Here is a 22,821-nt window from a genome sequence, read left to right on the forward strand (position 1 = left end):
CCTCGGCCACACTCTCCTGAGTGAGCCATGGGGCTGGCCCAGACTTCACTTTAAAAATGCTACTTAACTTAAACACAAATAACCATTGTTATTAAAATAAGAATAATCTTGAGCCAATAAGGACAAACTAAATGTAAACCAAGTTTATTTTGCTTTTTAACTTAAACACAAATAACCATTGTTATTAATATAAGAATAATCTTGAGCCAATAAGGACAAACTAAATGTAAACCAAGTTTATTTTGCTTTTTAAGTAGTGTTCTTAAAGCACTACAGCTTGGTAAACAATGTAAATTAGTACAAGTCATCTCAAAAGCCAGAATTTTGTTTTGTTTGTTTTTTAATGAGTTGTTAAAAAGATGCAGCCTATTCTAACAGGATAAATATTTTTAACCATTTCACTTCGAGTTAATGAAGGCTCACAAATGAGCAACACTCCTCATTGAGGAAAACAAAAAGCTGTTGTCGACAAGCGACAGCACACACACACAAAAACAAAAAACTGTGTAAAAATAACTGTGTTCCCATATTTTTTGAAGTCGCTTTACAATGGGATGATATGCACATGATCCTGCTGCAAACTTGCCATACAGACCTGTAATACATGTAGTCTAGACAAACGATTCAGTCTAGAGGTGCTAACTTCAGACAATGCAGCACTATAATCCTTTTAACAACGCAATTTGTTTTACTCATTACCTTTTCTTCTAGACTGAAATACAGACTAGAAAGAAAATGCTCCCTAATTAAAAATTGGTATTGTTTACAGGAAAAATTGTATAATTTGCATTAGAATTTACAAGTATATGTTCAAATCAAATTTGCCTCCTCCCCCCCAGCCCAGCCACAAAATGGGCATGAAGTAAAATTTTAAAAAATGCCTTAATTTTCAACTTCATGCAAACTAAATAAAGATGACCAAAACAAAAGCTTAAACAATGGAAGGATATTTCACAGAAAATTTCTTATACAAAAAACACATAAGAAAAAGGGCCACTAGGTGACATTTTAATTTACAAATTGGCATCATTTTGGTCGACAAATATCCAGATGCTGTTTTCTTCTGCCAAGAAGAATTGCAGAGAAAAAAACAAAAAAACAAAAACACCCCAGCACGACTTCGGATTTTAATCACACATTTCTTCTGGAATTTCATGTGGATTAAGGATGCCAGGGACAGACATTTGAAGTTTATGTTTCTCTTCCTGAGCCTGTCGAAGGGCTGTTTCTCTTTCTTCCAAAAACAGATCAGATGTGTCTTCACCTGCAAACTCCTGTGAAAAGACAGACGTGTCAATATAATAAACTTCAACTTGCCTTTGCAAACTGTAGTATACGATAACAATAGTATGTAGCTGAATTAAAAACCAAAGACGTTAAAAAAAAAAAAAAAGTTACAAGAGGCATGGTGCAATCCCACATATTCTTCTTCATGTGCAAAGTTACCAAGAAAGATGCTTCTCATGGGGCTGGCCGGTTAGCTCAGTTGGTTAGTGTGTGTTGGTAACAACCAAGGTCAAGAGGTTTGGATCCCAGTACTGGCCAGCCACCACCTCCCACATTATTTGGATTTTCAAGAAAATAGTGATGATTTCACAAGACCAATTCTTATTTATCAGTCATAGATAATCCATCTACTAATGGATTTTTTTTCCCTTTTTTTGTCTTTTTTACTGACCGGTAACGGGATCGCAACCCTCGGTGTTGCGCCTGCACCGTGCTCAGCCAGTGAGCGGGAACCGGTCTCCACATGGGATCCGAACCCTCGGCAGGAGCGCCGCTGCGCTCCCAAGCGGCGCACTCTCCAGTGCGCCACTGGGCCGGCCCTACTAATGGATTTTATGGTACAAGATGATACAAAAAAAAATCTTCCCCAAAAGTCTGAATTGCATGGTAGCAGTAGAGATAGGTTGTATTTGCTAACTTCCATGCTTCCCTCTAAAATGGGTATAAACTACCAATGTGTTTCTTACCCTTTATTCTACACCTTAAAAATGTCTATGGGATTCCATCACAATAGCAGTACACATTTAGATCATTTATAATGAATTATATTACTAACAAGTTTCCAAAAACAACATTCCAAACCTATCCACTTCTTGGCCCTGATTTATAGTTTTACATTCTGTAATTAGTTTCTCAGATTCTTTGATTGGTAAGACAATACATTATTTTCATATCTTAACCATTTTGCATTACAAATCAAGTGACTTATACTATGATGCAACAATTAAGTGATCTTATCTAGCCTTAATATTTCTACAACTGCAAATAAATACATACCTTTATTTGTACTAGGAAATCCCTTAGATGTTCCTTGAAAGCAGGAATATCCTGATTTAAGCTGAAAAGCCCTGTCACAAAGAGCTTTACTTGAGCACTGAAAATCAAAACAAAATGATTAAATAATGACTTTATTTAAAACTGGAAAATTAAGTTTGCTAAAAAGTATATTTAAGGGCTGGCCCATGGCTCACTCGAGAGTGTGGTGCTGATAACACCAAGGCCACAGGTTCAGATCTTATATGGGGATGGCCGGTTAGCTCACTGGGTGAGCGTGCTGCTGACAACACCAACCCAAGGGTTAAGATCCCTTACCGGTCATCTTTAAAAAAAAAAAAAAATACACACACACACACACACACACACACACACACACACACACACACACACACACACACACACACACACACACACACACACACACACACACACACACACACACACACACACACACACACACACACACACTTACTCTTGTAGATGAGGAAATGCAGACTTAAGGAGATTAGCCACATAGTCCTGTATAAACATTTGGTTGTTAACTGGATTTCCAGGATTTAATGGTGTACTTATTTTTCCTTCTTCAACCAAATTAAACATATATGCAAGAATTGATGCATGCATTGTTAAACCTGTTGATAAGAAAAAAAATTATTAACTCCAAGATGTACTATACCAACTAGGACATTTAACATTTTAATGGCTTTAAATTCATACCAGCAGTATGTGAGGTGTCTGTAACAACAGAAAAGATATGCTGAAGAATATCACAAAAATAAGTTTGATAGAAACTCTGTGCTGCAGCTTCTTCTTGTGCAACATTTTGTAAGAGTGTAAAAAGTATCTGTAAGCCTAAAAGACATACAACACCAACAGAAAGTTATTAAGAGTGATGATAACATTTAATGACAGTATTTCAGTTATTAAACTATTCTGATTCAAAGCCTACTCTCTTCTTTTTTTGATGATGTTATCTTGAATCATTAATGGAGCACAACTACAATCAACACTGGTTTACTTAGAGACTAAGTCATGACTATTACAGAAAGCTTAGCTGATTCCACATTCACTCCCAAAACATACTACAACTAAGTAGAACTTTATATTTATTACATGAACCCGCTACTATTCAAAAACAAATAAAAAACCCTCCTGCCAGAAATGTTCCTTTATTCTTATCCTCAATTGGCTGCAGAGGAAAAACTTAGGAAAAGGAATACTCACTGGTGAAGGATAGGGAAAACTAAGTCCCTTAAGTGATGTTCTCCCTACCTTGAATTTTAGGCTTTTCTCTCCATAACTCAATTCTGCCTATGGATTCCGTTCATAAAACTACTATTTTAGAACTTACTGAGACATCCAAATACAGTTCATGCACTCAAAACTCTGACAGTAAATGAAATGATATCTACCTATCTACAACACACACAACTATGTATTAAATAAATATACGTCTTTTCTACGTATTTACCTGTATCTGCGACATTCCTCATAGTATGTTTGAAAGCCCAAATAATGGAATCCAAAACAAGTTTAAACTGTGCAGGTGGAATAGCTAGGAATGCTGGGAAACAATGAGAATTGACAGCCTGAAGCAGTAAGAAAAAATTTGTTCTGTGTTCAGGATATTCTTCAAAGTCCTAAAAATAAGTGATAGGAACAAAATAACATTTCAATGCTTTAACTATGTTAAATAGAAGGGAAAAAAAACAAGCCATAATTTAGTATAAATGTTTGGAGTTGTCAATGGACCCCATAAGGTATGAGGGTATTTTAAAGCAATCTCAAACAAAATATAATTCACCTGTCACAGAAGATAAAACTACCACTTACTACACACAAATCACTAAATTGAAGGAGCAGAAGGCTACCTTATTAATAAAGAGAACTCATCAAAACACACATAAAGAACGTCAAGTTTTCTGTAACTCTGAGACTATTACCACCACTTTTGTTTTTGTGAATGAGACCACTACTACAGATTAGAAAAAACTGTTAGCTACTGTGTAAATCTGTACACTTAAATCTAGTATTTTTCTTCTTGGTTAATATATTTTCCAATTTCATATGAGCATATATAAAAACTGAAAATTTTACACCTGCCTTGTCATTTATTTAAGCAAATTAATAAAACTAAGTTCTTAAAAGAATGCCTGACATGTTATGAGTTTTTGATAAATGCTAGGTGTTACCTGAATGTTATGGAAAATCCATATTTTCCATATTCACTCCTTTCCTACTGTCCAGATTTTGTGTAGCAAATTTTCAAAAACCAATCAAGTTCCCTTATCTGGAAGTTCAAATATTTAACTCCATTGGTCTTAAACTACGCTGCACTCATAGATACCATTTATGCTTTTAAGAGTTAAGGAATTTCCCATATACAATAGAAATGTAAATCACATACCTTATTAATCATATTCAATGTGCATTCAAAAACAGCATCAAATATTTGAGGTATTTCAGCTGTTATGTGTCCCCCTAACTTGTTGACAATAATGGCCATAGTACTAAGCACTTCTGGTTCTCTAGCAGCTGGGACATTTCTTTGATAATCAATGAGAACTGCATCCAACAGAGGAGGAACAAAATTTTCAGCTACCTGTTGGGGAAAAAAAAATCCTTCAAGTTTTAACTAGGTACTTGGAGTTATAAACTAGGTCATTCTTATTAAGACATAGGTTGATCACCTGCTAAAAATGGGAAAAATCTGTTAGTTTTTCTTACATTAAAACTGTTTTAAGGGCCTCAACCCCACCCACCACTGAGAGCAACCAGGCCAGCAAGGGAGCCAGAAGCCCCCAGGGTCCTGAGACTGGGGGCCAAAGGCCTCAGCCTCACTCTCCCCCGCCCCCCCCCACAACATCTTAGAATGTACTCATTATAAAAAAGGAAATAAAAAAATAAAAAAGTAAAAAACCCTGTTTTTAGCATCAGAACACAGGAAACCACCACAGGTTTCGAAGGGTCATGGACACAGTATAGTTCAAATCCACTCTTAAAAACAATAAGGAAAGTGAGTCCCAAAATTAAGTGACTGGCTCCAAGTTAGTGTGGTAGGACCAGACCAGGATTCTAGGTATACTGTATTATGTGCAATGAATAATCTGAATGCTAATTCGTAACTATTTTAACAAATGGAAATAACAATCATGTATTCTCAGAAAAGGAACTGCAACTGTGCTAGAAAGTATGGCTGTCTATGACTCTAAAACAGAATGTTTCACTTAACTGAAGAGTAACAGTGTTAGGAGTGCTCTACTATACAAAATAAGTATACTTATTTATTTTTTTTTCCTTTTTGTCTTTTTTCGTGTCCGGCAACGGATCGCAACCCTCAGTGTCGCGCCCGTACCGGACCGGGTCCGGCAACGGGATCGCAAACCTCGGTGTCGCGCCCAGCCAGTGAGCGGGAACTGGTCTGTATGTGGGATCCGAACCCTCGGCGGGAGCGCCGCCGCGCTCCCAAGCGGCACACTGTAGCAGTGCGCCACCGGGCCGGCCCAAAATAAGTATACTTATTAATCTACTTAATAATCTACTAAGATTTGAAGGATGAAGACAATTACCATCCACTTGGTCTCTCTAAAACTAGGACAAATTCTCATTTCTAACACTTTTAACAACTAATTCTTTCCCTACAAACTGGATCTTGAGTTTAAAAAAAAATCTGTGAACTTTATGTCCAAAACTTCAGTACCTTAACTTGTAAAATATGATGGCTTAATAATTCCCAATGTGCTTCTAAAATACGCCCAAGCTACTATAAATTACAAATGTGACAATTCCTTCAATTCTATCCTACTGTCAAATTTTAAACAGTGTCCTGATCACAATACACATGTTCAAAACTTTTCAAAGTTTAGGTTAGCCTTCCTACAAAGGCTACGAATTCCACAAGAATTATGTTCTGAACTAGTTTCCTGAAAAATATTTCCTTATCAAGGAACAATACCTGAAACTTCAGAATTATAAAAACAAATACAGCACTTTGTAACCACTATTCCAAACAGCAGTGATAATAAGGATAGGATTTTTTGTAACGTCCCAAGGCTCAAGAGTGAAAAGATATAATAACAATACCTAAAAATAATTCACATCTTTCCAAGTTGAGGCTTATTGGGCTGGTTTTAGTTTCTGAAACTATATCTTTTTCTGGAAATTATTTAAGGCTAAAAGGATTAAGAGAGCTAAAGAGACTTTTTTTTTTTTTTTTTAAAGATGACCGGTAAGGGGATCTTAACCCTTGACTTGGTGTTGTCAGCACCACGCTCACCCAGTGAGCAAACCGGCCATCCCCATATAAGATCTGAACCTGTGGCCTTGGTTTTATCAGCACCACACTCTCCCTGAGCCACAGGCCGCCCCCCCCCCCTTTTTTTGAGACTTTCAAAACCTAAATCTAGAAAGTACTCACTCTTACTAAAAAGGCAAACTAAGGACAGCTTTGCAGCTTTATAAATTTTTCTCAAAATCATGCTGCAACACAAAAATTTCATCTCTGCTTCATCAACTACACCATTATCTAGAAACATAAAAATGACCCAAGTTGTCTTAGATATCTCACTGTATATCACCGCCCTCCAGACAGCTTTGCAGCTTTATAAATTTTTCTCAAAATCATGCTGCAACACAAAAATTTCATCTCTGCTTCATCAACTACACCATCATCTAGAAACATAAAAATGACCCAAGTTGTCTTAGATATCTCACTGTATATCACCGCCCTCCCCATAACCTTCCCCACTGATTAACAGCAATTTATTTGGAAGATGGAACATAACCATTAGTATTTAACATGCAAGGACTCCAATAAATACAATGCTGTAAATAATCCCAAATGGAGACTCTAAATTACCTTTAAATTAGGAAAATGTATGTATAAATAGATATAACATATTCCAGAGAATGATGCAGAATCAACATAAAATACAAAAAGGAAAACATCTCTCACTTACCATCTGTGGATCATTGGACCGGCTCACCCAACCAGATATTAACTTTAAAGTTTCCCTTTTTACTGTTCGCATACTTCTAATCAATGGTTGTTTTGTAACCATTTCACCTAAAAAACACAATCAAGTAGAATCTAACTTGACAAGTAAAATTCTACAGTGGTACTTAGGTGTGCTTCAGATGCAATTAGCTCCCATTTACCATTAGAAGACTTAAATACACAGAATTTATTAACTGGAGAAAACACACAACTCCATAACTCTGTACTTTAATAAAATTTCAAATTGGAAAAAAATAGTACACAGAATTTATTGGGCAAATAAGCTTTAAGACTAATTTTAAAAAGGGAAGGGGCATAAAGCTTTTGAATGCTAAGGCAGCAAAAGTACAACTGATTTGATACAGCATTTTATAAGAATTCAGAATTACCCACCATTAGCTTGGATAGCTGCAGAAATATTTTCACTGAGGCACTTGTATACATTAAGCATATCTAAATAAATTCTTCCAAGCTGAATTACAAAGGGGTGTCCAACAGCTTTGCAGGCTCTCACATTTGTTTTCAATATGCTACCAAGCTGCTTGACTGTTTCAGGATCTTTCAGTATATCCACGTTCTGTGAAGAAAAAAATTCCATTTATCACATGAAAATTATCCATATAATTACTAAAACAAAAAACACCACTTCCCTTACTCCAAACCACCATCATATCTATAACCCTAAATGCTAAAAACAGATAAAAGTCTTTATTAGCCACATATACTTAAGAATGGAGTAAGATACTCTCATTTTAAGATCAAAACAATAAAAATGTACTGTACATAATTTTCTAAATGTGCAAAACAACACATAAAAGCACTTGTGGATCAGATACTCATGTCAAAATAAATTCACTACTTTTGTAAATAACACCATGTTCTTCAGTCCCATTAGAACTTTAAAAGTAATAAAACTTACTTTGGTTGCCTGCTGGATTATACTATCCCACACTTGATTAGGGAGTAGCATGTATTTTTCTATCAAATGCTCTTGCACTGTTTGGTCTGTTTGTGCACCAATCATGTACCCCACAGCTTCATAAAATGTATGGACCTATAATATAAAGCAGACATTTTTACTTTTATACTCTTATACATCTTAAGGAAAATCACACAAGCAATTCATAAATATACTGAAACTGATTTTGTTAGAAATAACTTATATTATGTAGAACAACAGCCTAAATAAAGATCTCCTGGTGAGGTTTCAGTCTTGCTATGAAATAAAAAAGACAAAAAAAAATTTTTTTTTGGGGGGGGGCAGCTGGTAAGGGAAACTGAACCCTTGACCTTATGCTATGAAAATTTAACCAGAGACATCTGAATTGAATCCAATACTGGCACTCTATTCCCATTAATAAATTCTGATTATTACAATGGTTACTTTCTAACAATAATGTGATTTTAGTACTTTACATACCTGTTGAGGCTGAAGATCACAAATTATAGTGTTAATGTTGTTCAAAATCTCATCAATAAATGGCATTACTTCTCCAACCTGAACCTGAACAAAATGCCTGCGGCATTTTTGAGCTATTTTAATGAAAGTATCACAAGCCATATCCTGGACTCCATCGTGGGTCTCTAACAAAACAAAAACAATCATGTATTTTGTTCAACAACAACAAAAATATATAATATATTAAGTGAAGAGATTTACCATGCATGAATTCAAACAGCTTGTTGACTACAGTCTTCAAAAATTTCCAGTGAGCTCTCAAAAATCTTGGATATTGACCTACTATGTACATGATATTTGATGCAATAATAGCTTTATTATCTTTGCCTCTTTTCTGTTCACATAATCCTAATAGATCCTGTAAAATAAGACAAAAATTAGGTTATCTATTGTAAGAAAATATAATCTGATGGTTCTAGTTCACACATCTCTTGCATACCTTTATAACAGTAACAAGAAATCGTTTTTCATCCTCTTCATGCATTGCTCCACTAATGGAGCCTATTGCCCAACACAATGTATTCAAATTTTTCCATGACCACTCTGTACCATTCACTTGATTGTGAAGCTTTTCAGTCATTATTCTTTCTGTATCTACATAATCCAGATGAGTAAGATAAACTACAAAGAAAAAAGTTCCAGAAGTTTTAAATGCAAAATTTAATGAGCAAAAAGATTTTAAGGAATAACAGTACACTAAGAAAAATGGCTATTAAAAGATTCAAAAACTAAGTGTATCACATTTCTTTTTTAAAAAGTATTTCCACCACAATAGGTTTTCAAAGGTAAAGATTACATTAACAGTATTTACTGACTTACCTAATGTTTCTCTCATATTCTTATACAAATTTATGGAATCTGTGTCCTTCATGAATTCTCTTACAACTTCTCCCTGATCATTTTCTACAACCAATACTTCCTCTGGTTTAGCCATACGACTAACCATCAATAAACGGACCTATTCAACAATAAACCAAACAAGAAAAATTTGTTAGATTTTTAGAATCAGCCACGTCAAGTGCAGAAATTTAGGAGAAACAGAGAAACCCCCCAAATCTTAAGGCATGTACTTAAAATTACCACACCAAATGAGTAGTGATTCCCACAGCTTAAAAAAAAAAAATTAAAAATATAACTGGTTGGGGCTGGCCCGTGGCTCACTCGGTAGAGTGCGGTGCTGATAACACCAAGGCCACGGTAAGTGCAGAAATTTAGGAGAAACAGAGAAACCCCCAAAATCTTAAGGCATGTACTTAAAATTACCACACCAAATGAGTAGTGATTCCCACAGCTTAAAAAAAAAAAAAATTAAAAATATAACTGGTTGACAATGGTTTTCAAAAAATTGTTTAACCATGCTTTAACATGAATAAAAAAATCAACTTTTGTTACAGCAGTTTCCTGTTTCATTCCCAGACTCTGATGCAGCAGACTAGTACGTGGCCAAAGATTTTAGATTTCTAACAAAATCACAGGTGATGCTGATATTGCTGGGTCAAGGACTACACTTTAGAGAACCATGGCTCTTAACCCCCCCCCGCCGCCCATGTTCTAGTTTTCAACATTCATGGAGAAGTTGTTGGATTCTCTTTTTATAGCTCATTTAGGTAGATTAGCCCCCAAGAAGTATTTGCATTTAGCCCTCAAAACCACAGTAAGCCAACAGGAACGGCATTCAACCAACCACTTTACTGTTACCTTGGATAACACAGGTAAATACAGCTGTCTCCTGGGAGGAACATCAAAATGTTGGCTACCAGAGAGCAATGGAGAGGCAGATGTAGAGAATGGGCTCTCTCTATAAAGTTCAGCTGCCAAATGATTCCAGTATTCAAGACAAATCTTAAAAATTTCAGTTTCTTCCACTTCCGATACCAACAACATATAATGAAGGGCCTATATAGAAGAACAAAACTAAATAATTCTTGAACATTACTAACCAACTTGAAACTGCCTTTCACTGGCTACATTAATGAGAAATAAAAAACTCATGTTTTAGGGCCGGCCCGGTGGCTCACTCGGGAGAGTGCGGTGCTGATAACACCAAGGCCCCGGGTTCGGATCCCATAAAGGGATGGCCGGTTGGCTCACAGGCTGAGGGTGGTGCTGACAACACCAAGTCAAGGGTTAAGATCCCCTTACCGGTCATCTTTAAAAAACAAAAAACTCATGTTTTAGGGCCGGCCCGGTGGCTCACTCGGGAGAGTGCGGTGCTGATAACACCAAGGCCCCGGGTTCGGATCCCATAAAGGGATGGCCGGTTGGCTCACAGGCTGAGGGTGGTGCTGACAACACCAAGTCAAGGGTTAAGATCCCCTTACCGGTCATCTTTAAAAAACAAAAAACTCATGTTTTATTTAGCACAACTCTTGAGATTTCATTTTTCAACTAGTAGGCTGTAAACTCTCTGGGACAGCTGCTTCTCCTGACACTTCAAAAACATCTTCCATAATTGTTGATCAATACCTATCGTAATCCAGTCTCTTAAAAAGGTATTGTGGGGAGGAGGCTGGCCAACAGGTACAAAATTTCAACTAGATAGAAGGAATAAGTTCTAATATTGTATCACAGAGTAAGGTGACTATGGTTAACAATTAAGTTTTGTTTATTACATAATCGCTAGAGGAGAGGTGTTTGAATGTTTTTTGTCACAAAGAAATGATAGATGCATGAGGTGACTGATATATTAACTACCCCAACCCGGTTATTATATAATATAACCTATGTATGTATCAAAATGTCATACTGTACCCTGTAAGTATGTACAAACACCATGTGTAACTTAAAGTAAAAATTTTTGGAAAAGAAATAAGTATGGCATTTATAAGGCCTTTGGGGGCCAGCCCGTGGCTCACTCGGGAGAGCGTGGTGCTGATAACACAAGGCCACGGGTTCGGATCCCATACAGGGATGGCCGGTTGGCTCACTGGTTGAGCGTGGTGCTGACAACACCAAGTCAAGGGTTAAGATCCCCTTACCGGTCATATTTTAAAAAAAAAAAGCCTTTGGTACCAACACCAAAAGGTAGAAATAACCCAAAAATGCATCACAGATAAATGGATAAACAAAATGTAGCATGTTCATGCAATGGAATATTACTCAGCTATAATTCGGAATGAAGTATTGACACAGGCTGCAACATGGTCCTTGCAAACATTATGCTAAATCAAAGAAGCCAAACACAGAAGGTCACATATCCATTTATTTCAAATATCCAGAATAGGTAAATCCACCTATTGAAAGTATATTATTCATTTGTAGAGTGTGGGGGGAGTGACTGTTTCATGGGTACAGGGTGTCCTTCGTGGATAATGAAAATGTTTTGAAACTCGATATTGATGGCTGCACATTGAGAATGTGCTCAAGTGCCACTGAATTGTATACTTTTTTTTTTAAGTGGATAAATTATACCTCAATATTTTTTTAAAAAGGCATTTGGACTTTACATCTTAGAAATGACATGTGTAGGATGGCTGGTTTGCTCAGTTGGTTAGAGCACAGCCTTATAATATATAAAACACCAAGGTCATGGGTTCAAATCCCCATACTGGCCAGCAACAAAAAACAAACAGTAAAACCAAAATACACGACACATGTAATATCCTTTAGGAATTAAATTTTTAGTTGTAGCCTTATGTTGAAAACAAAATCAGAATATTTGGCTTGTAACTGTAATTCAAAATTGACAACATATACTTATAATGCACAGGGCCAAGTGATAAGAAGAAATCTCAAAAGGTACATACGCTTTAGGAGAAAGGTATGCTTTTAAACTTTTAAAAAATTTTTACTACGCAGAGAATAATTTTGGGAACCAAAGGCTCCACAAAGCCTACCTCCATGAGTGTTTCCCTGAGATTTAATCTTTTTTCTATAAGTTGACCATGTTCCTTAAGAAAAGTGCAGAGAAACAAACTGAGATTTTGAATAAAGTTCTGTTCATCATCTTTTCCATTTGAGTATGCAAGTCGAATATTGGTATTTAAAGGAAGCATCTGCAAGTTTAAAAGTGGACGATCAGTACGTTTTACAAAACCAACCACAGAAGGCACTAATATTTTAAGCCCTAGGATTCCAACATCCTTTTGGTAATACTAAACCATATAGATAACTTCTGGGCTTGCTATACTGTTCTTGTATCCATGATCTACCTACATTTTGACCGTTCTCAAGAAAATATGTTGCAGGTAGTAACTGCCTCTAGTATATTTATCCTTTGAATTTTTCCCTATGTCGGATTTTTCCCTCCTCAGTGACAATGGAAATGTAAAAATACTCAATTACTTCATTAAGATCACAAACATATATAGTAATGTAGTATTATGATTAACCTTCTAGATCACTTCGTTGATAACTAATCAAACTAGGGCTTGAAACAACTCCTTCAGATATAAAGTCAGAAGCAGATCTGATAATAGATCCCAGGTTTCCCTTTGTCTGGTCAGATCTCTAAGAAAAGACCAAGCTTCTAAATTCTGTAGAAATAAATTACCATGATACTCCCTAAACTTTTACTGCAAGGCATTTTCAGAGTGCTCATAAAAATTTCTAGCTTACTACTGATTTTATGTAATAAATATATAATCACGTTATGGATTTAGATTGTGCTAAAATAGTTTAACTTGAATCTAATATTTTCTAAGGCGATAAAATTGTTCAGTCAACTTTCATGATAGTGTTATTACCTGTTTCAGTTGCATCATTGTCAGTGTAAATAGTGTTACAAATTGTTCCTCATATTGGCTTACACTCACACCAGCAATCTCAGTGAGGCACTTCAGAGAGACATTTCGAAACATTGGAACATTCAGGAACTATTAAAAAAAGGAGGGGGGGAGCATAAAAGTAAATGGCCTAAAACACACTGTTCTTAAAAATAAGAATTAAAAAAAGAGGATTTAACAATGAGAAATATAAAAATACGAGCCCAAAACAGATTAAGTGGGTGATGTTTTATTTTGCACATAAATTTCATTACCTACCCAATATACAGTAAGTAATTTAGAAACAAATAGTGCTTTAATATCTGAAACACAAAATTGCTTAGTAACTTTCCCAGGACCTATTATATAACTTTTTGTGACATGTTTTCCATGCTGTTAAACAGGACCCAAGATTTAGGATTGCTTACCATTTTAAGAGGTCACTGATACAACCAGGATTAATAAGAGTATGGGAAAATTGGCTCTTTTATATTCTATTGTTGAGAAGGTATACAAATGGCATACTATTTGTGGGTGGCAATTTGGTAAGCATTAAAAGCCTTCAAAATGGACGTACCTACTGCCCTGACAACTACACATAAAATATTTTTATATAAAGCAGGCTGACCGGCTATCTCAGTTGGTTAGAATATGGTGCTGACACCACCAGGGTCCAGGGTTTGATCACTGTACCAACCAGCCACAAAAATCAATCAATCAATCAATCACATAAACACACAAAGTAAATGTTTGGACAAGTACATAAATATCCTATGTATAAGAATGTTCCCTGCATCACTGTTGACAATAGTAAAAACTTTTGTATAACTTGTCTATCAATAAAATGATGACTACTATGAATCCATATTATGTTATCAAACTTTCAACTACAAGGTTCAAAATATGTTAGAATAGTCTGTTTTTATAAAGTCCCAATTAAAAACATAATATATTTATTACGTTAGTCAAGAAAGTATCTGGAAAGATAATACAACCAATTGCTAACAGTGGTTACCTCTGGGGGAACAGTTATAGGACGTTACACATTATACATGCTACTGATTCAAAATTATCAGGTAAAACACAGACTTTTCATTTTGTAAAAATATCATGAGTTATACCTCACCGTGACTAATATACTCAACTAAAAGGTGGCAACATAATCAAAACCATTATATTTGTTCAACTTGAATTCATGAAATTACATAGTATGTAAGTGGCAAAATTATAGGATTTTGAGAATCTCATAATTCCTAGCTATAACTATAGAAAAGCTCTTCAGAGCAGTTTCCTCATCTTTGAAACAAGATTGGTTATGATTTTGAATGCAGAAAGAGATTTATAAGTGAAAAAAGCACATGCAGCTATCCAGTGATAAATGTAACTGAAATGTATTCAACTTTACCTTGTAAATTAATGTGCTGATTAACTTGGTCTCAAAAATATATCCCAGTGGAATCCAGTTCAGAAATCTGAGCAATGTTTCCAAGGTTGCATGTACGAGTGGAGCATTTTGAGAATTTTCCTTTAAGAGAAACATACCTGTAAATAATTATTTTCCTATAATTGTTATTTTAAAAAATGAAATCAAAAGCACTTACCATCACAAACTGACACAGTTGAAATATTTGTGAAAACTCATTGCACATGCTAGAAAAAAAAAATCATATTTAGAAGACATATAGAAATGAATACCACAATTACTCACATACTAATGAAAATGATAAAAACTTCAGCAATATGGTCACTAAAGACTTGAGTGACTTCTATTTAAACATTTAAAGTATCAATAACTCATCAAAAGCTACCAAGCTACTTAAACTACTCACTCTTTTAAAACTCACCTAATAAAGACTGCTATAAAAGTACATAATTACATTTCTTGGGAGTCTGGCTTTTTTGTCATCTTTACTCTTACCACTTCAATAACTTCAATCAAGCTAGTGTCTTTAATTGAGACACTTCAAGCAAAACTCTCCAAAATAAGAGAAATACCGTCAGATATATCCAAAATCCTTAAATGTGCTTATACACCAAATCAGAACAAAAGTTGTGAATTTAGCTGGTTTGAATACATGAAAGTAAACAAAACTTTGCTGTATTCCTAATAACTAAAACAAAGTTATTATTAACTGGAAGAAGTACACTGTACCTATAGTTTATCCTGGTTGTTCACTAGTAAAGGTGAGTCTGGCATATTCCTACTGTTCACAAACTTAACAGTAGGAATAACTAAGAATTCAGTTCATGTCTGGACACAAATCATTTCCTTAGAACCTAAGATTAAATAGCTGCCACATAAAACAGATCCCAAAGAAATATGACATTTCAGCAACTCACTTTTCAATCTTCCATTTAGATTACTAGGCCCACTTTATGACTATCCCTTAATTTGCAGTTGAAAATCACTAAGTAACTTAATATATTACTTATCACAGTTCCTTAAATATTTACAATTTATCTACCATTTGCCTTAAATAGCTGGAAAACTTTAAAATTCTAATGCAAAATTATTACTTGCCTGTCTTTTAAATGCTTAGCTTTCACTTGGGTTATCTGTCCACTAGAAAAATCAAATACTTCTTCGCTCAAGAGTTTAAGAATCACCATATTATTCTGACAGAGACTTTCACTGGTCCTGCTTGCTCCAACAATGTCACTGATAAAAGTAGGCCAATGTTTGGGCCATTCTTGTTTCAGTATCTAAAATAAAACATGAAATGTTAATTTCATTTCACTTGTAATCGCAAATAAAACAACCACCAAAGAAATTGTGTTAATGCTAAAAGCAGGAATAAATATCAACCACTTTTTATTTTCTCCCCCTTTATTAAGGCAGAAAATGTACCACCCTCTATACCATAAACTGGGTAGAAAATAAACAGAAATTATGTACTCTGCTTTAAATACCTCTTGATGATATTCACTAGTGGTCTGATCTGGCTCAAGTGTGTGTGCATATCAATATTTGCCTGATATGTGTAAATTATCCTAGGATACTCAAAGACCTAACTCTAGGTAATAAAGGGTGAGAGGTTAAGACAGATTTCCATTAGATGAAATCTGGTCCTTGATATATACTAGGATTTTGACTTATAAATTTAGAAGAGGTTAGCTCAGTTGGTTAGAGTAAGCCTTATAACCTCAAGGTCACGAGTCCAGATCCCCAATACCAGGCAGCCAACAACAACAAAAAAAATTTTTAGAAGAAAGGACACACTACAATTGGGGACTGAAAACTCTTTTTACCAAAACCCTAATGGACTGCATCAGATTTGTAAGTCTGGATGCTATATGTCATTATGTTATGGATTTTCCAAATATTCTCTAATAGGACCTGTTAATAAGCGATAATTAGCAATCCTCTTTATACTCCTCCCTCTCCCCATTCACAAATAGGCTAACAACAGGAAGCTCTTAAGTATATAAACTGTTTTTATTTTTTTGGCTGGTAGCTTGGTACAGGAATCAAACCCTGGACTTGATGTTATCAGCACCATGCTCTAACCAACTTAACAAACTGGCCAGCCCCTATAAGCTGGTTTAACTTAGTGAATATGCATGTTTTGGGAAACCTAAAGTTTCCAAAACCTATTAAAATAAAAAATTTGTTTTTCCCTCACCAATTAATGTTTTCTGGAAAAACCTGTAGCATTACTATAGAAAAGAGGTAAATATAAATTCGGGGGGTGGGAGGCAGGGGTAGAGACATGGACAATGACGACATAACAATCAGAACAATTCCATGAACTTTTTAAGACAAGGGAACAGATATGATGTGGGGGGAGGGGGAGAAGAGGAATGGGTAAAGGGTCATGAAAATCAACTACAATGTATATTGAGAGAAGTTAGAATTTAAAAAAATAATAAAATTTAAAAAAAATTCTTAATTTAGGGCTAGCCACTTAGTTCAGCTAGTTAGAGCAAGGTGTTACAACACCAAGATCAAGGGTTCCAATCCCCATACTGGCCAGCACACATACACAAAAAGTAAATTTAGGGGCCGGCGCATGGCTCACTCGGGAGAGTGTGGTGCTAACAACACCAAGTCAAGGGTTAAGATCCTCTTACTAGTCATCTTAAGGAAAAAAAAAAAAAAAAAGTAAATTTAGACTTAATAGAAAATTTGAAAAAGACTGTGAAGATCAATTAAAAAGGCTGCAGGAATCAAAGGCAACAATTTAATTAGGATTGAGACAGATCACATAGAAAAGAAACATGCACAGTGCCCAGCAAATGAGAAAACTTGAAAGAATCCAACGTGGAGTCATACTGAAAATTTGACAGAGTCCAATCCACACTAGGGCCATATAATTGATGGGTTTAAAATATTTGATGATTCCTACCACAGCAAATTAATTTCAAATGCTGGACAATATGTTGTTTATAGACATTGATACTACTATCACTACTTCTGCAAGATGTTACTCTATTTGATAAAGTAGGTTTGAACACTTTGTTCTAATAAGCATAATCAAAGCATTTAATTCTTCTGAGAAAAACAATGAATTAAGTTAAAGCTTACCTGAACAAGAATCATATTTAATTTCCCGATATAAACCTTTTCCTTCTAAGAGGGGGAAAAAAAAGTTAACTTAAATAAGGGCCTAAAGTAGATATAAGAATACAAGCACATACACAATCCTCCTTATAGATAAATGATTACAGCTCTATTATAAACAACTGTGCATATACAAGGGTACTTCATAAAGTTTGTGGAAAAATGGAACTGAGATAACGCAAATCTTTCCATGAAACTTTCAAAAGCCCTTTCTATGCCTGTGCCAGAAGTAGATTCTAGTCAAATTGGTTAATGGATGTAAAGAATTATTATGGTTTTTTTAACGATGATATGCTAATTATCCTGACTTGATCATCACATATTGTTCACAAGTGTTGATAGTCAATTCTGTACCCCACAAATGTATAATCAATTATGTTTCAAAAAAAGGGGGGGGGTTAAGAAGTACATTCTAGTCAAAGACTCAAAATTTAAATGATTTTGCACTGTCAAAATAATCACCAAAAACTTCTTACCTCCACACAAGTTGGGTCAGATGACGTCTTGATAATGAGGCCAACAACATATTTTTTTATTCCTATTAAGAAAAACAGCACATAATAGATAAAAGAAATTATTGAACAGTTTTAGAGCATGTTAATTAATCTTCATGACCCACGACTCGGGGAGGGCTGAGTAAATCAGATAATAAAAAGTCAATGAATTTAGTGTACTATTCATACCTTAAAAATTTTGTTGCTTCATTAACTTTTAATAGAATAGAGGTTTAACAATTACTAACTACTATCTTCTAAGATAATCTTCAATTCTATACCAGTCAAGTATATCAACCTGAGATTTTCAAATAAAAAATACCTTTAGTGATCACTTTATTACGTGCTGGTAATTTAAATAAACACATACATCAATTACTTTTATGGGTTAAAAGTTTATGTATGGGGGTGGGGTAAAAAAAAGTTTATGTGAAGTATTTATAAATCAAGATCAAATGTTATTTTCCAATTTAATTATAACACTAAATAACTAGAAATTTTTAGCTTGCATCACTCAGAATTTCCTGAGCATCTACTACAGGTTCCCTTATCCAAAACCACTGGAATCAAATGTGTTGGAGAATTTTAGATAGGGAGAAAACTTGTGAAATTTGAATACGGTCTATAGTTAATAGTATTGAACCAATGTTTATTTTCTGGTTTTGATAACTGTAGCACGGGTATGTAAATTGTTAATATTAGGGTAAAGTGAAAGAAATAAGGGAACTCTATTGTTTTTTGTGCAATTTTTCTGTAAGTCTAACATTATTTCAAAATAACAAAAGACACTTTGTCGTCTAGTTTGTTTTTTTTTTTCTTTTTGTCTTTTGTCGTGACCGGCAACAGATCGCAACCCCCAGTGTCGCGCCCGTACCGGACCGGGACCGGCAACGGGATCGCAACCCTCAGTGTTGCACCCGCACCTCGCTCAGCCAGTGAGCGGGAACCGGTCTGTATGTGGGATCCGAACCCTCGGCGGGAGCACTGCCGCGCTTCCAAGCGGCGCACTGTAGCAGTGCGCCACTGGGCCGGCCCCTGTCGTCTAGTTTTAATACCATTTTTATAACAAAAAAATCAGGGAACCAACTTTATTTCTAAACAAATATATTAATTATACCAATTACTTAGGGAAATTCATGTAACATCTCACTCTTACAGTAACACTTTACTAACAATTTCTTTTCGGGGCCGGCCCAGTGGCTCACTTGGGAGAGTGCGGTGCTGATCACACCAAGGCCCCGGGTTCAGATCCCATATAGGGATGGCCGGTTCGCTCACTGGCTGAGCGTGGTGCTGACAACACCAAGTCAAGGGTTAAGATCCCCTTACCGGTCATCTTTTTAAAAAACACACAAACAAACAAACAAACAAAAAAACAATTTCTTTTCATGTGCCCTTAATGTTCATTAAATCTAATAAAAAATGATTCTGTTAGTGTTGACCCTTCAGTTCTTTACAGATAAGGGCTGGCAAGTTAGCTCAGTTTAAGAGTGCAGTGTTATAACACCAAGGTGAAGGGTTTGGATCCCTGTACAGCCAGCTGCCAAAAACAAACAAAAACAGATAAATTACTATCAAGAAAGCCGCTAAAAAAAGAAATTAAAGTGATTCTAAAAAACTTAAAGCGTTCTTCTGAAAATTTAATGAGCATGCATTACGCATTTTAAAACAAAAATACTGCAGATTCTCTGAGGAACAGACAACACCTAAGAAGAGATTCAGTAGTTGTATTCTAAATCTGCCATAAAAGACTAAGACAATGTCTAAAAGTACTACTGCAGCCTCCACTTTGACTGTTATGATTTGGAGGCTTTTCTCAGCCTCAGGGAATAATAAAACAGGTTTGAACAGATCCTTCAACTCTTGTTACCAATTTAACAATTTAAAGTAAGTGTTGTCCCCCTCTTTTCAAAGGCTTGTAATTCTAAAATTCACCTATAGATGGGGCAAAGGGCAAAAGATTAAAACTGGAAGTGTTGTCCCCCTCTTTTCAAAGGCTTGTAATTCTTTTTTTTTTTTTTTGTCTTTTTTCCGTGTCCGGCAACGGATCGCAACCCTCAGTGGAAAAAGTGAAATAAGTAGTCAAAAACTAAAACAATATATGGGGATCTTCAAAAAATTCATGGAGTGATTCATATTATCGTTTAATTCTGTTTTTCCATGAACTTTTTGAAAAACCCTTGTATATAAGCCACAACTTTTTAATCAAGTATTGTTCCACATAATTGTCTGGCTGCTGGTCAGTTAACCTCACTTGGGGGAGTGGTGCTGTTAAATCGAGGTCAAAGGTTCGGATCTGCTTATAGGCCAGCTGCCCCCCCCCCAAACTGTCTAGAATCTCCTGCTAAGTACGAGGCTTATTTGATCATGTACCATAATAACAACTCATTCCCCAATCCCTTCCCTCATGGTTTTCTCCAAATTAAAAAGATATAGCAGCTCAATTAAAAATAACTTTACAGATTGATTACACTCAAGAAAACCAAAATACAAATAGCAATGGTGTAAAATACATATCAAGGTAGAAAGTCCAAATGTTTACAAGAAGTGGAAATAGCTCAACTTGTGAGATTTAACAGAAAAAGAAATATTCCTGTTGTCTCTTACTCTTTGTGCCAAATCAGAGCCATCAATTGCAAAATGAATATTTATGCACAACTAAATTTCTTAAAACAAGGTAGTCTTTTGTAGACTTCATATTAAGTAAAATCCATAATTATCTGAAATTATTTTTCAACTAATCAGAAAGTATATGTGAAGGATCGGCCCATGGCTCACTCGGGAGAGTGTGGTGCTGATAACACCAAGGCCATGGGTTCGGATCCTATATAGGGATGGCCGGTTAGCTCACTTGGGAGAACATGGTGCTGACAATACCAAGTCAAGGGTTAAGATCCCCTTACCGGTCATCTTAAAAAAAAAAAAAGAAAAGAAAGAAAGAAAGGAAGAAAGAAAAGTAAGTATATGTGAAGCTGGATACTTCTTCCAGTAGTTTTCTAAGCTTCTTCCTTGGAAAGCTTGATAAACTTAAGGAAAACTTGATATATTTATAGAAAAAATTCAAATGAAGAGTTTCCACTTAAAGTCTTGAATGTCTTTGACAAGTGCAATGATCTTCCCATGGCTAACTATGCCATCAAGATTTTTAAAGGATTCTTACGTTGACTTTATAATTTAAATCCATAGTGACCCAAGACCTATTCTCAACATGAAAAAAATTCACCTCTAAAGTTGGTAAACTAAACTTTCTAATGGGGGGTGGGGAGTTTTATTTTTCAAAAGAACAGCCATGTATAATTTATTCAAACCATGATACACTAGTGTAAAAATGACTAGTCACTGGAAGGTAGTCTATGACATGTATATTTTCCAAATCAAAGAATTATCTTTCATAATCCTATTTTCTGAATGTCAAGAAAAGTCTCTTTGACAGTTCCATTTCATATTAAAACATAGCAATGTCAGTCAATATAACTTATAATGAGTAATATAAACTTTAGCTAGCTAAAAAGGTGAGGTGTAAATAAATCCCAAGCTGAATTAGAAGATACACATAGTCTTGCAAATTATTTACACAGCAATAATAATCTTATCCCTCAGGAATGCCTTGCAAACAATGGATGCTTAATGACAGGGTAAAAGACATGCATTATGAATCTGATTTTTATATAAAAAAGATTCACTAAAACCCTTTAAAATATTGAAAACAAATTAATATCAACTACAACATACTGATGGTACTATATTCTCATGGAAGCAAAAACCCTGCCTTCAAAATTTATGTCATTAAGTTGTACAATAGCATCCTATCTAAGCCAGTGACAGATTGTCATGCAGTAAGTTTCCAACCAAATACAGGATTCTACCTATTAAGGGAAAAAGCATTCCTAGACAAACTGTTAAAATGTGTGAATAAAAAAGTTGCACATTCTGATTCCTCTCCTATACAGCAGCTAATTTTCATACACTACATAAAATGGAAAGCCTGAACTCACTACTGTTACAAAAGTCAACAAACAAGAAAAAAAAAGTGAGTTCAATCCAGTACCGACCACTGTGAAATACTTCAAGTACCCAACCAATTTCACTTTAAGTATCTGTTTATAAGCTACACAAATGTAAATTTGGTACATTCCTCCACCAAAGCCATCTGTAATTGAAACATTTAATACAAACACCTCTTCATTTAAACCGAGATTGATCCTCAGAAAGATATCACTGAAGTATATAGTTACCTGTTTTCTTTACTTACATGTCCAAGGGAATGCAGAGAATATTGTTCCTTAAGTACGAGGCTTATTGGATCATGTACCATAATAACAACA

General features: G+C 35.2%; 1 protein-coding gene across 2 annotated transcripts in view; it reads right to left on the reverse strand.

Moving 5' to 3' along the window:
- Positions 1-221: 221 nt before the first annotated feature.
- The window catches only part of XPO1 (exportin 1), a 46,880-nt gene continuing 24,280 nt past the window's right edge, over positions 222-22,821 (reverse strand). For both annotated transcript variants that reach the window (XM_008585790.1, XM_008585788.1), the window contains 21 exons: positions 18,479-18,540; positions 17,967-18,011; positions 15,963-16,144; positions 15,043-15,091; positions 14,847-14,966; positions 13,424-13,552; positions 12,575-12,733; positions 10,437-10,634; positions 9,558-9,696; positions 9,178-9,359; positions 8,940-9,096; positions 8,700-8,863; positions 8,199-8,333; positions 7,673-7,856; positions 7,242-7,348; positions 4,691-4,885; positions 3,755-3,923; positions 3,001-3,135; positions 2,756-2,915; positions 2,284-2,380; positions 222-1,274 (listed from right to left, as the gene is read on the reverse strand). In XM_008585790.1, coding sequence (XP_008584012.1) covers positions 1,128-1,274; positions 2,284-2,380; positions 2,756-2,915; positions 3,001-3,135; positions 3,755-3,923; positions 4,691-4,885; positions 7,242-7,348; positions 7,673-7,856; positions 8,199-8,333; positions 8,700-8,863; positions 8,940-9,096; positions 9,178-9,359; positions 9,558-9,696; positions 10,437-10,634; positions 12,575-12,733; positions 13,424-13,552; positions 14,847-14,966; positions 15,043-15,091; positions 15,963-16,144; positions 17,967-18,011; positions 18,479-18,540 — 2,915 coding nt within the window. In that variant the 3' untranslated portion in view covers positions 222-1,127. The remainder of the gene's footprint in view (positions 1,275-2,283; positions 2,381-2,755; positions 2,916-3,000; positions 3,136-3,754; positions 3,924-4,690; positions 4,886-7,241; positions 7,349-7,672; positions 7,857-8,198; positions 8,334-8,699; positions 8,864-8,939; positions 9,097-9,177; positions 9,360-9,557; positions 9,697-10,436; positions 10,635-12,574; positions 12,734-13,423; positions 13,553-14,846; positions 14,967-15,042; positions 15,092-15,962; positions 16,145-17,966; positions 18,012-18,478; positions 18,541-22,821) is intronic.

The sequence above is a fragment of the Galeopterus variegatus genome, unplaced genomic scaffold, assembly GCF_000696425.1.
Source record: "Galeopterus variegatus unplaced genomic scaffold, G_variegatus-3.0.2 Scaffold3715, whole genome shotgun sequence".
NCBI classification, from domain to species: Eukaryota; Metazoa; Chordata; class Mammalia; order Dermoptera; family Cynocephalidae; genus Galeopterus; species Galeopterus variegatus.